Below are 16,058 nucleotides of genomic sequence, written 5' to 3'. Positions count from 1 at the left end.
ACCGCTCTCTGTTGTCTCACCTCACAGAACCCCTCAGATTGGAACAAGTACCTCCCCTGGATAGAATACGCACACAACAGTCACGTCTCCACCACAACTGGGATGTCCCCCTTCGAGATTTCCCTGGGTTATCAACCACCACTACTCCCCCGAGGATAATAGACGGATCGCCATCCCCTCAGTTAAGGATCACATCAACCGCTGCAGACACTACTGGACCCAGACCATTCATGCCCTCAAAAACACCGCTGAAATAAACCGCCGATTTGCTGACCGTAGGCGAGTCCCTGCCCCCAGTTACCAACCCGGTCAGCAAGTCTGGCTTCACGAGCAGCCTCTCGCAAACTGTCCCCACGTTTCACCGGTCCCTACGAGATCACCTCTATAGTCAGCCCCACGACTGTCCGTCCCCGCCTTCCGTCTCACTCCCGAGTCCACCCCACGTTTCACGTCTCACAGATTAAGCCTGTCAACTCCAGCCCCTTGTGCCCTTCGGCCGAACCCCCTCCATCCTCCCAGGACCATCATGGACGCCAGATCGGCGAGGTAGGGGGTTCCAGTATCTCGTCGACTGGGTTGGCCGCGGACCCGAGGATCGGTCCTGGATCCCTGGCTCATCAATCCCGGATCGATCCCTCATTGACTCCTTCCTCTCCTCCCGTCCCTCCACGTCCTCCTCTTGGTCGCCAGGTGGCGACCCTTGAGGGGGGGGGGGGGGTGTCAGGACTCAGCTGGCAGGGCCATACAGCCGGCTGCCATCTCTGCTTTCTCCACAGGTGTTCGCAGTTGGCTGGTGGGCGGAGTAGGCGCACCTGCAGCTCGTCAGCAGCACCGGAGCTGCACTATAAGAACTGCACTCGAACAGCGGGAGGATGCCAGAGTGTTACCGTTGTGGTATGCCTACTAGCCTCGACCTCTTGCCAAAGAACTTAGCTCCCACGCTAATAATCGCCCTCTGTGTCTCCCAGGTACCTCCCTGTGTTCCTTGGTCCTCCCTTGAGCTCTGCTGTCCTCCTCGTGACTCCTCCTGTGATTCACCTGTTTCCTCTCGAGTCGATCCCTGCTCCCCGGACGTAAGGCTCTATCTGACGTGTCGCTAGTTCCTCCCGCTGTTCTGGATCCCTGGATTCCCCGGTGCTGCTCGGACCCCCTCGCTCCGCTCTCCAGCTGCCCGGACACCTGTGACCAACATCCATCCTCATCGGTCAGGTTACTGCGCCTCGTGGTAAGCTTACGTCCCTTAGTTACTTTATTTAAATTTCCCCTTCGTGAACTAATCATTTCCCTTACCTCCAGATCGATCCAGTTCCCTGTTCCTGAGTTCTTGTCCGAGCCATCTCCAGCCCCGCAGATTAGCTCTGCTGCCTTGTATATTCCTCAGTCGAAATAAACTCTTTAAAATGTACCTGTCACCGAGTGTGTTCTGCATGTGGGCCCGATATCTTAAGGCAAACATGACTATATATATATATATATATATATATATATATATATATATATATATATATATATTGGACTGTGTATCCAATACTGTGTATATATATGCTATATACATTTCACAGACACCGATCTACAGACAACAGCACTTATAAGTGATATATCTACATAGGAGCAAAACTATATGTGGTAATGCGCCATGTAGGCTTGGCCACTTAAGGGACGGGGTTCTTATTGGCTGCCTGCACTCGCGGTCGGGCCATAAAAGCACCATCTTGGTTGCTGTTTCCCCTGAACAACTTCTCGCGAGGGCTTGCCCCCCGGCATTCACTTCCGCGTTTATCCGCAGCCCGCAACAGGTAAGGAGATCCCAACGTCTACAACCTAAACTGTAGAGCCGTCCGCTAATACTACTCTTTATTGTAGTACAGACCCGTGTGGAGACATGTGCGGACCGAGGAGCCACTCCACGTCTTAACGGTGAGGGATCGAGCCCGTGATTGGCTGTTAGAGTCTGTAGATGTTTAGTTGTGTATATATTCTGTTCATGGCTGCGGTGATTCCTTCCCCTGCTTCTCTCTCTGCATGGCTTGCATGTTTTAGTGCCTTGAATGGTGAGTGGCTGTTGCTGGTGCATGAACTTTTAAAATGTAATCCTAACGTTCCGCTACTATTTCTAACCTAGACGCTGCCGTTTTGTCCTGTCTGGGTGCATACAGGAATACTTTTGTGCTGATAGCGCGTACGCTAGTGCCGTTGCCGTGGTTACGCGTGGCGCTGGACAGTACGGCGTAGTGCCGTATAGGGCTTGGTCGTCATGACGTATTACTTTGTGTGGCCGCCATATTGAATGCCTCCGCGGCTCCGCCCCCGCTACTCAGACTACTGCCTATGACTACCGCATACTGTACTCCCTCTCTCAGCCGTGTTTTAATTTGATTAATTTTACCGTAACGTCATTTCAACCATGGTAAACCATTGCTGTGTTGTGGGCTGTAACAGCGCAACACATGATTGCCATGGGAAAAACATAGAAAACGGGTTAACTTTCCACCGCTTTCCTGCCTGGAGGCGCAACCACGGGAGAGACAGCATGCGCAATGGAGTTGTCGGCTCGCTTGGATCGCGGCTTTAAGACTACCGATCATAACTTTCCACAGTATCCCGATGTCAATGAGAGTGTGTTCCCTGCATTTTCATTCTGGTAAGTTAAAGATGCACGGTTTTATTTTAAAGCCTACATTGTTTCTTTCCTTCAGCCGCGACACCACATACATGCACATAAATACTAAAACGGCAGCGGGAAAAGGCTCAAATACGTGAGAAACCCGGAGGGTTTAGGGAGGGCTGGCAGTTAACGTTACTAACTAAACCTTTGAAACACATAGCAGCTCGTTAAAAGTACATTACATGTGTGAGTGGTTGTTAGCACTAACGGTTAGCATGTGCCAGAGCCCGTCTGAGCACAGCTTACCTTTGAACGAGTTACTGTGTTCCCCCTGTTTGCTGGCTTTATGATCTGCCGCTCCTGAACCCATCCATTCGTAAACTGCACATGAGACTCCAAGGATTTGTAGCTTTGGAACTGTTCTGAAGTATAGGCGCTCACACCACAAACAAAGCAGCCGAAGACGTCCGATATGCAAAACAGTGGCAACAAGTGGTCGTCGGTGCTCCATAATAATGCTGATTTTGTCAACATACCGGTCCCTGGTTTCTCTATTTAATGTGTCCCGGTAAATTTCAGATCCTTTTCGGGATTTTAACATATTTTTTCTATCTATTCTTTCTCAACTCTACTTCTACGTCTCTTCGTTCAACAACGTTATGTCAGAGGTATTTTAACGTTGCGTTGCTATCAATATGGCCGCCACGTCCCACAATGCAACGCGGATCCCGAGCCCTATTGTGTCGGCTCTGGTCGGTGCTCCTTGAACACCGTCGGTTGTTCTATTTATACAAAGACTGTTCACCCACCGTGAAGCCAAGGACTACTCACGTGGATACAGCGAGCTCTGATCGGGCGAGCGCTGTCTTTCCAGTGGACATTTACAACAGGTAACCCGTGACGGGTTACTGGGGAGAAGTGCAATATATTTTATTTGTTTTGTACTGTGCTATTGTAAGTCCATGTGTCCTGAGATTTATTCTTATTGTTTGTCTAGTTTCAGGGGCTGAGAGCCCAACCTGGTGGCGGTGGTGGTCCCTCTGGTGGTGGTAGTTGACTTTGCAGTGCACTGTAAGTGGTGGTGTTGTTTTTGTGTAGCCCCTCCTTGGTTGTCCACGTTCCAGAACGGCCTCAGTCCCCTGTTGGTGTGTGTTTTAGCCAAGTGTTTTATATTGAGAAGCAATCATTTTATTAAACTGCTGAAATAAAAGATTAATTATTTTTATTATTGGATTGTAAGTTTCAATAAACAAGTGAACTGGATCAGTGTCTGTGGCCCTTCTTATGTATCCCGCACCTATGCGCCTTAGGTTCAGTGCTTTCCACTTTATATCCCCCAGGTGCAATTCATTGGTTGATCCCTGTATGGTGATAGTGTTAGAGTACTAAGTGTACTGCTCCTGCCACATATATACAGACAAGTGAGAGCAAAGGTGCTCATAACAGCATTTAAAAATGATATAATACAAACCGCGATCTGGGGGAAAAAAAAAACTAATAACACATCTTAGAATCAAATACATTACAAAATCATAGCAAAACCAAAAATACTGTATAATATATTAGACATAAATCATGTCTATCCAGTAATTTAGGACCATTTTGTTTGTTTTTGGTGTTTAATGTACTTTTCTCTACTTCCATCCATGCTACCCATTAGCATATATTGTGTTTATGCCGGAAAAACTTTAACTGTAAAGCATGAGGATTATCTATCATAAAATCTTACTTATGGAAGGTAATTCCCCAGGATCTGGTTCCTAGTGTCCTTTTATTTCAATTGATTATCTACTATTTAGTTGCTGTAGTGACAGCAACATTGGTCAAAATGAGTTAATATATACAGATTTCAATTGGCTCATATTTTGAAATTCCACATCAGAATTGGCTGAAACTTATTGAGCCACATCTGGAGGTGTTCTACTTTCATGGTGAAGTAACAGCATCGATTGATTATCTACTATTTAGTTGCTGTTGTGACAGCAACATTGGTCAAAATTACTTAGTATATCCAGATTTCATGTGGCTCTTATTTTGAAATTCCACATCAGAATTGTCAAACTTGTTGAGCGACATCAGGAGGTTTTCTATTGTCATGCTGATGTAACACAAAACGTCCAATTCTGTAGCAACATTTACAACAAAACAGGTCAAATTGAGTCGATGTAGAGATTTTTAAATGCCTTTATTTTTAAATCTCAAATCATGTAGATGGACTTTGATGAATAACTTCTGGAGATCATCTGTCATCTGTAAGTTAAAGTAGTCAGCTGTAAAATAAATAAGTTGTTTTAGTATTTTTTGAGGCTAAAAATGTCACAAAATGTCACAAAGCATAGAAAAATATTTTATATAACTGATGTAAATATGTGTAAAAACAAGTGGTCGATACACGGCTAACATGCTGCTTTTATCTTGAAAAGTAGTCTAAGCTGTCTCTGCCGTAATCCTTAATGTTTGCGTGACCAACAAAAACAAGTGAGGGCTCACTTGACTGCAGTGAGGAAGCCGTGGTGTTGGGTCCGATCGCTGGAGACCGGCAGGGGAGTTTAGTGGAGGAAAGAACTGTGGATAAAACATCTGATCCACAAAATAGTGGTTGTGTGGTGAGTGAGGGGAGCACGGTGGTGTGTGGTGGTGGAGAAACTTGTGTGACTGGTGAGGAGGTGGATAATCAGGGTGAGATGGAGCAGGATGGTGTGTGTGGAGAGCAGGAGGGTGAGACTGGTTGTGAGGTAACTGAGTGTGAAGATCAGGGAGGGGAAGGTGAGGTGGTGGCAGGTGGAGGAGCCTGTGGTGGCTCCTGTGGAGGAGAAAGGCGAGGGGGAGCAGGAGGCTCCTATGAATTAAAAAAGACGTAGTAAGAGGAAAAATGTAGTAGCTGTTGTCCAGACCAGTAAGCAGGTCAGCAGGCTGGCCACAGAGAGAAAAGATGTGTCAGACAGCAGTGACAGTGAGGGTGAGGTGTCTCTGTCCCAAGGTAGCAGTGCAGAGGTACGTTATGCTGTAGAGTCTTTTAATAGTTTTATCCAGGAAACAAAAGGATTAAGAGGAATAAAAGTTCAAAAATATTTTCCCAGTTTAAAAATATTTTATTTCTCTGCGAGGTATTAAATCAGAAGAAAAGAAGAGTCTGGGCTTTCTGATCAGGAGGTCTTTAGACTAAAGAAAATTATGGGAAAAGTGAGAAAACAATTTTGAATATAATGATGTGCACTAGCTTCTTATTATTTTTATTGTGCGTATTTTATTGTGGTGTTGTTTTTAGCCTTTTACCCAACATGGATAATTTTAAAATAGCTTCTTTAAATGTTAATGGAGCTAGGGAGGCTGTAAAACGCACCATGATTTACGAAACAGCAAAACAGAGGAGCGTCAGTGTTTTATTTTTACAAGAAACGCACAGTGATCTTAACAATGAAGCAGACTGGCGCAAGGAATGGAAGGGGGAAGCTTTTTTTAGCCACGGCACCTCCCAGAGTTCTGGGGTGGGCCTCCTCTTTTCCTCGGCTTTCACCCCAAACTTTTTTAATGTAGAAAGTATCGTCCAGGGAAGATGTCTTTTAGTAAAAGCTCGTTTTGACCATTTTAACGTGGTTTTTAATCAATATTTATGCTCCTAATGTCGGTGCAGAGAGGAAGCATTTTTTTAGAGAAAACTGGGGAGAGGTTAGGAGATTGTGGGTCTGATAATTATGTTTTTTTAGGTGGGGATTTTAACTGTACAGAAGACGAATTGTTAGACAGAAATCCCAAAGAGTCTCACCAAGCTTCCCAACAAGCCCTGCGGCAGCTGGTCTTGTCCCACGGCCTGGTGGACTGTTTTTAGACAAAGAAAGGGTGATTTTACTTGTCTCAGGCAGTGGTGGGACCATGGAAAAGTTCAAATAAAACAACTTTGTCAGCAGCACACTCAATGTCACTCGTGACATCACCAGATCTATCAGAGATCTGGAGATGAACATAGTGGAACTAGAACATTTAAGTGAGTCCACAGGAAATCGAGAGCATATTGAAGCTCTCAAATCCAAAAGGCTAGTTTTAGCCAACCTGCTGGAGTCTAAAGTCCAAGGCGTGTTGGTCAGGTCTCGGGTTCAGAACATCAGAGATGGATGCTCCCTCCAGCTTCTTCTTCAGCTTGGAGAGGAAACGCGGGCAGAGGAAGGTGATCCATTCCTTACTATCTGACACAGGGCAGCAGGTGAACCGGGCCAGATTAGGAAGAGGGCTGTAGAATTTTACTCCTCTCTGTTTGAGAGTGAGTATAAGGAGAACGAGGGGCTGTTTGGGGAGTTCTGCAGTGGGCTGCCCCAGGTCTCTTAGGAGACCAACCTACAGCTGGAGCGCCCCCTGGGGGTACAAGAGCTCCACACAGCCCTCCTGAATATGCAGGGCCAGAAGGCCCCAGGCATCGATGGTCTCACGGTAAAGTTTTTCAAAGCCAACTGGGACATCCTGGTGAAAGACCTGCTGGAGGTCTATAATGACAGTTTGGCCACTGGTTCACTCCCGCTTTCGTGCCGCAGGGCAGTCATCACCGTCCTGCTCAAGAAAGGGAACCTGCAGGACATTAAGAACTGGCGCCCTGTGTCTCTCCTCTGCACCGACTACAAGATCCTCTCCAAAGCCTTGGCAACGCGGCTGAGAGAAGCTATGGAGCAGATCCAGACCTACTGCGTCCCCGGCAGGTCCATGGTAGATAACATCTACCTAATTCGGGATGTTTTGGAGGTCTCCAGTTCATTGGGTCTACGAACGGGCTTGATCACATTAGATCAAGAAAAGGCATTTGATCGCGTCTAACACGGCTTCCTGTGGAAAACTATGGAAAGGTTTGGGTTCGGCGCCGGTCTCATCGCCAAGATCCAGGTGATGTACAGTGGCATTGAGAGTATGCTAGAGATTAACAGTGGTCTGTGCGCTCTTTTTAGGGTGCGTAGCGGCATTCACCAAGGCTGCACTCTGTCCGGGATGCTCTTCGCACTCTTCATGGAACCCCTGCTTCAAAAGATATGTTCCAGTGTTCACGATTTGGTTTTACCTGGTTTTAATAGTGGTTTTATCTGCTTATGCTGATGATGTTGTTGTTTTTACCAGAAACCAGCAAGATGTCAATGAATTGACTGAGATAAAAAATAAGTTCTCTGTTTTATCTTCTGCGAAGGTGAACTGGGAGAAAAGTGAAGCCCTGGCAGTGGGCGAATGGCTTGAAGGGCTCCCGGTTCTCCCTCAAGGACTTTTATGGAAAAAGGATGGTTTTAAATATTTCAGTCTGTTTTTAGGCAATGAAAACACTGAGAAAAAGAACTGGGGAAATGTCGAACAGAAAATAGAAAGTAAACTGGAAAAGTGGAGATGGCTACACTCCCACATGTCGTACAGGGGAAGGGTTTTGGTTTTAAATAACCTTGTCGCATCTCAGCTGTGGCACAAACTTTCCTGCTTAGACCCACAGTCTGGTTTGTTGGCCAACATACAAGCAAAAATGGTCAACTTTTTTTGGAAGGGTTTTCATTGGGTGCCACAGTCTGTGTTGTTTTTACCCAGAGAAGAGCGGGGCCCGGGTCTTGTCCACCTGGCCGGGAGAACAGCAGCTTTTATATTACACTTTGTTCAGAAATACCTGGCAGGGTCCCCTGACTTAGTGTGGAGGGACATGGCCAGCTGGATTTTAAGACGTGTAAATAACCTGGGGCTGGATGCAGCTCTGTTTTTAACAGATTTAAATCTTTTAAAGTTAAGGGGATTGCCGAGGTTTTATCAGGGTGTTTTTAAATCATGCGCCCTGTTCAAATTAAAGCCATCCCAAACGACTAACTCTCTGCACTGGCTTTTACAGGAGCCTTTAATCTGTGGGTCCAGGCTGGACGTGTGTGATAACGCGGGACCAGGGCTGTCAGAGGCGCTGCGCCGATCCAAGATGACCATCATGAAGAGGTTGGTGGAGACTGCAGGACCGTCCCTCTCCAACGTTGAGGCAGTGGGTTCCATGATGGGGGTACGGTCTGCCAGGCTGGTGCAGCGCTTCCTGGACCTCCTGAAGGGAAGGCTGTCGGCCAAGGAGAGGAGCCTTCTCCATGTGCACTGTGAGGGACAGAGCCAACCAGACCTAACAGACTTCTTTCCTGGCCTGATCCTGGATCCTGACTTCCCGGAGTAAAGTGGACCTCTGCTCTCCAGCCTAGACCCACAGAAGATGGTTTTATTCACTATGGACCAGAAAATTGTTTATACAGTCTGCTCCAAAGTAATGACTCAAATACACCTCGAGAATCGCGCAGTCTGTCTATGGACTGATAAACTTGCTGGTAAAGTACCCCGGTGGAGGACTTTATATAAGCCTCCAATTATAAAAACAACCGGTGATCTCCAATGGAGGATTTTACATGGTGCCATCGCCACAAACTTGTTCTTATCCGTTATTAATCGGGGTGTTTTAAACAAGTGTCCTTTCTGCAGTCTGTCTGAAAATGTTTTTCATGTTTTTATGGACCGCAAAAGACTAAAGACCATTGTTAGCCTTTTAACAAATGTTTTTAGTCTTTTTTGCACTGTTTTTACAACTTCTTTATTTATTGGAGGAGTGTGCCAAAATAAAGGTTATAAGCCAAAGGTTAGACTTTTAAACTTTTTAGTCAGTGAGGCAAAAATGGCTATTTATTTGTCCCGTAGAGACAGACTGCAGGGGGGGACCTCACCTTGACGCTGTGGCTCTGTGGAAGTGCACCGTTAAAGCCAGGATTAGGCTGGAGTTTCACTTCCACAGAGCCACGCAGAACATGGAGGATTTTATGCAGTTGTGGGGTTTTAAAAAGATTTTATGTGAAGTGTCAGGGAGGAGAACTTCGATTTAACAAGCTCCTTATTTAAGTATTTTATGTAAATGACACTTGTTTTTTAACTAAATTATTTAGTTGTTTGGCCTTTTGTAAATAAAGTTTTGTTAAAAGTCAAAAGTCTTCTTCTCTTTTTTTATGGTGGTTGGCAAACAACTTAGGTGCATTGCCGCCACCTTCCAGATTGAAGTATGGATCAACCTTAATCTTATATTCTCCCCACAGAAAAAAGGTATGATGATTGCTAGAAAATGTTGATAATGAGAAAACATGGGGTTCTCACAAGTTGTGTAAAGTTGTGAAGTAATGCAATTTTAGGAAAGCTTTTTCCAGTAATGGGAAAGTTATGAAAATTTAATTTTTGTTGCACAGTTTTTCAAAAGTAATGAAAAAAAGAGTGTAAAGTTCAAAAAATATAAATTAAGCAAAATTAGTGGATATTGACACGCATACAATAGTTATTGTGTAGTGTGTATTGTCTGGTCTAAACCTGTCAGTGCCACATGTGTTGTATTGTTAAAACTAAGAATGGTCTCCTTTATGAAAACATGCTAGACTTAAAACTATTGCCAAGCAACTTGCATATGATGAGCGATGAGCGACCTTAGCAAAGTTTTCACTGCTTTAAGGCCGAGTTAGCACGTTCCACAAAAGCACTCGTAACAGGTATAACTGACAGAAGGTGAAGTATTATATAAATGTTTAGGTAGCACTTCATATTTGTTATCATGGGTTTTTCCACTGATGATGACCACTTTTTGTGCCAAGACTTCACTAGGTTTGTGGCTTTGCTACTTATGTATGTCCACAAGGACATTCATTTAGACATCAACAAAATCATTGACATATTTGCCCAGAAGCATCCCAGAAGGTTGACATTTGTAAACCCATTATCATCGTCATCATGAAGTTGAAGGTGTTCTAGAAAAGAACTATATTCTTTGTCAAGTCTTACAGTTCTATTATAGGCTTATAGCTTAACTTCACCATACATGTTCATTGGTTTAACTTACTTTAAAGTTTTTTTTTCTCAACATAGTTTATCTTGTTAAAATATATTAAAAATTCCTTTATCACTTGAACCATACCAAACTGTTCTAAAGTCCTTGGGTCTTTTTAAGTAATTTTTTTTCTTAATATAGTTTATCTGGTTAAAATATATTGTTAAAATACATGTATATTCAAAACTCCTTTGTCACTTGAACCATACCAAACAGTTCTTAAGTCCTTGGGTGTTTTTGTTTCATTTCCTGTATAAATATAATTTCTGGAAATAAAGAAAATCTTTGTTTGAATAATTGTTGATAAGGATAATTTTTTCTTCAAACTACTTTTTAACCTTGTGCATGCTTAAAAACCGAGAGCTATTCACTTAAAATCCTTTTTCAATTACAATAATGTAATCATGCTAATTTCACTTATGTTCATCCATTAAAATAATTATCAATTAAAAACCCTTAGATGAATAATTAGGGTAGTGTGAAAGAGTAAAGGTGGCATTCTTTGGTGATTTGGCCTCACATTGTCTTGACATGACCCTTGACCCCATGACCCTTAGGTGCGCACCCCCCTTAGAAAAATCCTGGATCCGCCCCTGAGTTTTAATCCCTCTTAAAATCTGTTGTGTGTTAATTTCCTCGATAAGTATCACAAGGCCCATCAGACAGACAGATAGGTACTAGGGATGCAAGTTAGCTATGAGGTAAGATCACTGTCAAAATAGACTTGTACATAAAATGACAGTCGTGTGCATATTAGTCAGAAGTTGTGCATAACAAACATTTGTAAACTCATAATAATTGAAATCGCATTCAAAAGATATACAGTTTAAATAGTTATAACTTCAATAACTAATGTATACAAATTTCAAGTTTAAATTTGTGCTTTATTCTTCATGAACACAAACAGCAGCGGCTGCTTGAGAATATGGATTTTTTCTTTGAGAATACGAATTCACAACAGTGGTCTGACGTCACGGTTTCCAAGGCTGGTTAATGGAGCACAGCGTGCGAAGATAGGAGCCGCACATGCGTTCTTCACACTGACCGTCTCAGAATGCAGAAAAATATCATATTTTTTCAGCATTAAAAAGATAATAAATACACAAAGCCCACAAGGGAAAGGTACAGGATTAAATATGAAATAAATTATTTTGTAAATAATAATAGGACATTGTGGCGGACCGCTAGAGGGCTCCACTCACACCCAGGTGATTTGAAAAATACTTTTTTGTTGGCACTTATTCTCACACTGTGTACCCTTACTCGAGTCTATTGGAGTCGAGTAAACAAGGTGATCAAACCTGGCTCCTGTGTAATCTTTCTTAGTCCTCCATGATATTATCTTAAACGGGCCGGTCTAAGGCATGAAACTCCCGGGTTGAAAATGAGTCCCACTCCAGGCCTGATTTTAAGGCGTTTAATTGGACCCCGGAGAAACATTCTTTCACTATGTCTGCACTATTGTTGTTTGTGCAGCTAAATGACAACAAGGTTTAGTCCACATCTTCAGACCCATACCAACATCTAATAATTTCCTACCATAATCTCCATTTTCTTTTAGAATTATAATAGTTGTGGATGTTTCCGCTGAGATTTAGATCATTTAAAGTTTCTTTGATGTTGCTTTGAGGCCTTTTTAGCATCACCCTAAACTGTAGCTCCTTTCTCAATTTCAACTCAGGTTTATTCAGCATTATCACTGCCAATCTGAAAAAAATAAATCTTGATGAAATGACAACAAAATATTTTAAACTTAATACCCAAGGGTGGGAAGCGTTTTAGGCTTAAATGTTTAACTTCCATGAAAATATAATATGGAGCTTAAGCGGAAATTCAATTGAAGAAACTCTATTGCCTACCTCCATCCAATCAGAGACTTATTCACCTCCGACGCTCCAATAAGCTTTGAACTGCTCCTCCACGAAGCCAATCAGCATCCTGGGTTCATCTTAAAGGAACTTCAAATCCACATCTCAGCAAACTCGGCAAACAAGCAGTGGCTGCGCAATGTCTGATTTGGACTCTGATGACTTGATTTAACCTCCATCCCCTCTCCATCATCGTAGCAAGCTCAGTCTGGCTTCCTACAATCCTCCTTCAACCTCGTCTTTATCAGAGTGTAATTCCTCCCCGGACTCTTACGGAATTCCCTGTCACATCTCAATCGGTCTGGCAGAAGACCGCGATGTTGAGTCTGTTTCTACCAGAGGTTTCTTCCCAAAGTGGAGTTTTTCCTCTCCACAGTCGCTTCATGCTTGCTCATAATGGACAGTTCAGGCAAACCTGTGTTTATCCAAGTTGGACATCTATCTTCAGGGTCCCTGAGTGAAGTACTGGTACCAGCTTACGCAGTCTACTGGATCCCACCAATTCAGCTCAAGTAGATGATCTCGCAAACCAGCCTCTATGGATTGAACCAACTTCGTCTATCTCCACTCCACCACCAGTTTCAGGCCTGGGGGTAAACATCCCTATTCTCATACACCTGCTTATGCATATTGAAGTATAATTCAGCGTGAATGTTTCCTGCCGAGGTCTGAGCGCCAAAGTCTTAAAATATTATATCAATAAATTCTTCTAATTGTCTCTTTCTGTGTGAGTATTTGAGATTAAATGATCATATTGATAAATATAACCATCTTAAATTGGAAATAATGTACAAACTTTATTGTACTCAACCATAGTTTATTTAGCAGATCCTAACAATAACAACAATAATAATAATAAAAAAAAAAATACCAGAGACAAACTGAATGGTTACACATGCAAATATAGTCATCCCTGTTGCGAAATGTGCTTTGACACTAAACAGTCCTAAACAAGTCAAAACAGCTGGACAAGGCAGAGGGTGACATGAAAAGGACATCCGAGGAGGGTCTTCACATTTAACAAAGATGGACATTAATTAGAGATAAAGCTCCTGTGCTTATGGACACTCTCAGGCCCTGTTCCTGCATGTCTGCCATCACTGTACATCAGCCCATAAATATGTAAACGCAAAAAAAAAAAAAAAAAGCAGTTAACACCTTTACAGAACAAATGTCTGGAAACTGCATCACACATCCAAGCTTGTATACAGAAAGCAAACAGTTTGTTTCATGTTTTCTAGTTAAATATTGAAGATCAGTTGTATAAAAGAAGAGTAGAAGTAGTTAAGCTATTGGTCCCTTTAGTATGAGAAATGCCACGTTGATCCAATCAAAAAGACAACATTTTCATCTCAAATGCATTTTACATAACTTAATAAAAAAGAAATATATTCCATCAGTCTGAGCTAGGAGTTTAATTGCTTAAATCCCTCAGCAGAGTTTTATCTGACAGTACAACACAGAGTCTGTGTTCCATCTCCACTCTTCGGTACAGTATCCAGTCACTCCCACATTTTGTTTTAGCAAATAGAAAATAAAAATATATATTTTTAAATATTCAGTCTGGGAAAGGATAGCTAAACGTATGCAGAGCATAGTAAAATCAGAAAATCTTCTACACAGTTAAAATAAGGCAAGGCAATGGTGGAAAAGGGCTGCCGTATACCAGGTTTCACTGGTATACAGCAGCATATCGTGTGAGCGGACATCTTAAATAAGTCAATACAAGTTAATCTGTCATTTAATCCCAGCGGTTAGATTATAAGGCAGAGTGTGGGGTCCTGTGGTACCTGGGTTTGCATACAGCCTGAAGAGCCGCTGAGCCAGAAGCCCAGAAGGGCTTTTTCACGGTCCAATTAACCTGTGGTCATCTATAGTATAAGTTTAACTATACACAAACAGCCCAACTGGAACAAACATCAGTCTAACACCATTTCAGATATTTTAAGAAAGTTTAGCTTTAAAAACACACCCCGTTAATGCTTTACTTTTGAGTTGAAATTCCAGTCACTTTAAAACCAAATCAGATTTGACGTCCCTTGTATTTCCTGTTGATTTTGGCAGCTTTATCTCAGGAAAAGCATTTGTTTAGGTAAACAAATAAACATTTTCTCTAAAGTGGACCAATCTGAAACTGAAAATAGTGTTTCTAATCATCACGTTACTGCAAGTGTGCTTTTCATTATGCATTTCATTCTAAAGTTATTCTGTGATTTTTGTCTATCAACCCTTACTAATGCCAAAAGTAAGAAACCTATAATAAAAATGTAACCAGCGTATTAAAACAAACCCCCGCTATGTCCGTAGTGATGAACTATCATGCCTGAGTGTTCTGGAGACTTTGGAGGAGCTAATTTTTCCCTTTTCCACTTATTTATTTTTTTTTTTAGAAAATCTTTAGTTTTATCTAACCATTTAGATCTAGCCAAACTTTTTAAAAAAATATCATGAAACAATTTGTTTTGTGCTGTTTAAATAAAAAAAATAAAACCAAAGCCGGATGTTAAAGGTCTAAAATTCCAGTCTGTTGAAGCGAATGCTGAAACTTGTGCCTTCAAGATTACTGGGAGAGGGGGTCCTCTTTAGTAAGAAATCAGTCTAGGGTCTATGTACAAAAAGACAGGCGTCACGATGCCAACAGCCATTCAAAACCAGCTTCTAATTCTGAAAGATATGCACATGTGCCTGCCCATGTTGCACATTTAAAATGTACCTCAATAAATGTCTGTTTGTACATCATTTTGCAACACGCACACAAAAAAAAGTTGCACATTTGTCTGAAGATCTTTGGAACTGTACCTGTGATAAAAATCCAGGGAAAAAGCTCTCAGGATAATAATTTGGACGGAATTTCTGGTTGTCTTCAAAACGAAAGGTGCTTGTTGGTCCTGTTGGAGAGGCGGCCGCTTGGATCATCCTTATTCAAAATATGAGAAGCGTCAGGCTGTAGGTGGAGTTTGGCAATGCTTCCTGAACGGTAAACCTAGACCTGGTCCCACAGTAACCCCTAATGGCTTCTTCCTCTCAAATACATCCAATAAATTAGCTTGTGAGACTTGTGCATCTATGGCAGGACACCACTAACAAAGTTTTTGGTCAGTGACTAATGGTGTGTTATACGTATAACATTTAAGATAAGAAATACTCTAAAATGATCCACATTATGGGGGACAGACGCCTGGCAGGAACATGTCACATACATTTTAAAATTCCCAATCAATGGAAATGCAGCAGAAGCTTTGCTGATGATTATGAAGGAAGCCATGTGTTAATGACTAATTTCTGAAACTACCAGCCAGCTCTAGCTTGGAACTTGGGGCGGGACCGGGGCTGGGATGGGCTCCCATTATCCAGCGAGGGGCTGGTGTAGTTGTCGTGGTTGTAGTTGTCTCGAACTGGAAGCTTTTTCCCCTGCTCTTCTTTCATAAAATGGTCTAACATGAGGAGCTTCTCCCTGTGGATCTGAAGGCTGATGTCCTTGGGGATGTCCGGGATAAGCCAGTCAACAAAATCACTCATGAGCATCACAAGGTTCTGCAGGGACAGAGACACCAGGGAGGTTAGATCAAAGAGGAGAATATTTATAGTTTGCAGAGGTGTTACACATAATGTCCTGTTCAATTAGAGTATTTTCTTGCTTAATGAAAGATTATAGTGCTTCAGTTTTTCTCTGAATATGCCTTATTATCTATTATTAATTGCATAGAATTTCTCTGTTCTGCTGTACAGTTTAACTTTAAATTGAGCA

General features: G+C 42.5%; 1 protein-coding gene across 1 annotated transcript in view; it reads right to left on the bottom strand.

The window, feature by feature from the left end:
• Positions 1 to 13,106: 13,106 nt before the first annotated feature.
• The window catches only part of LOC105916252 (anoctamin 1, calcium activated chloride channel a), a gene marked incomplete at its 5' end in the record, with an annotated part of 62,798 nt that continues 59,846 nt past the window's right edge, over positions 13,107 to 16,058 (bottom strand). Inside the window, 1 exon segment of the mRNA XM_036132481.1 lies at positions 13,107 to 15,844. Coding sequence (XP_035988374.1) covers positions 15,599 to 15,844 — 246 coding nt within the window.

Source organism: Fundulus heteroclitus, unplaced genomic scaffold (assembly GCF_011125445.2).
Source record: "Fundulus heteroclitus isolate FHET01 unplaced genomic scaffold, MU-UCD_Fhet_4.1 scaffold_515, whole genome shotgun sequence".
NCBI lineage: Eukaryota > Metazoa > Chordata > Actinopteri > Cyprinodontiformes > Fundulidae > Fundulus > Fundulus heteroclitus.
The sequence above is the reverse complement of the archived record's forward strand: the minus strand, read 5'-3'. Positions and strand labels throughout refer to the sequence as shown.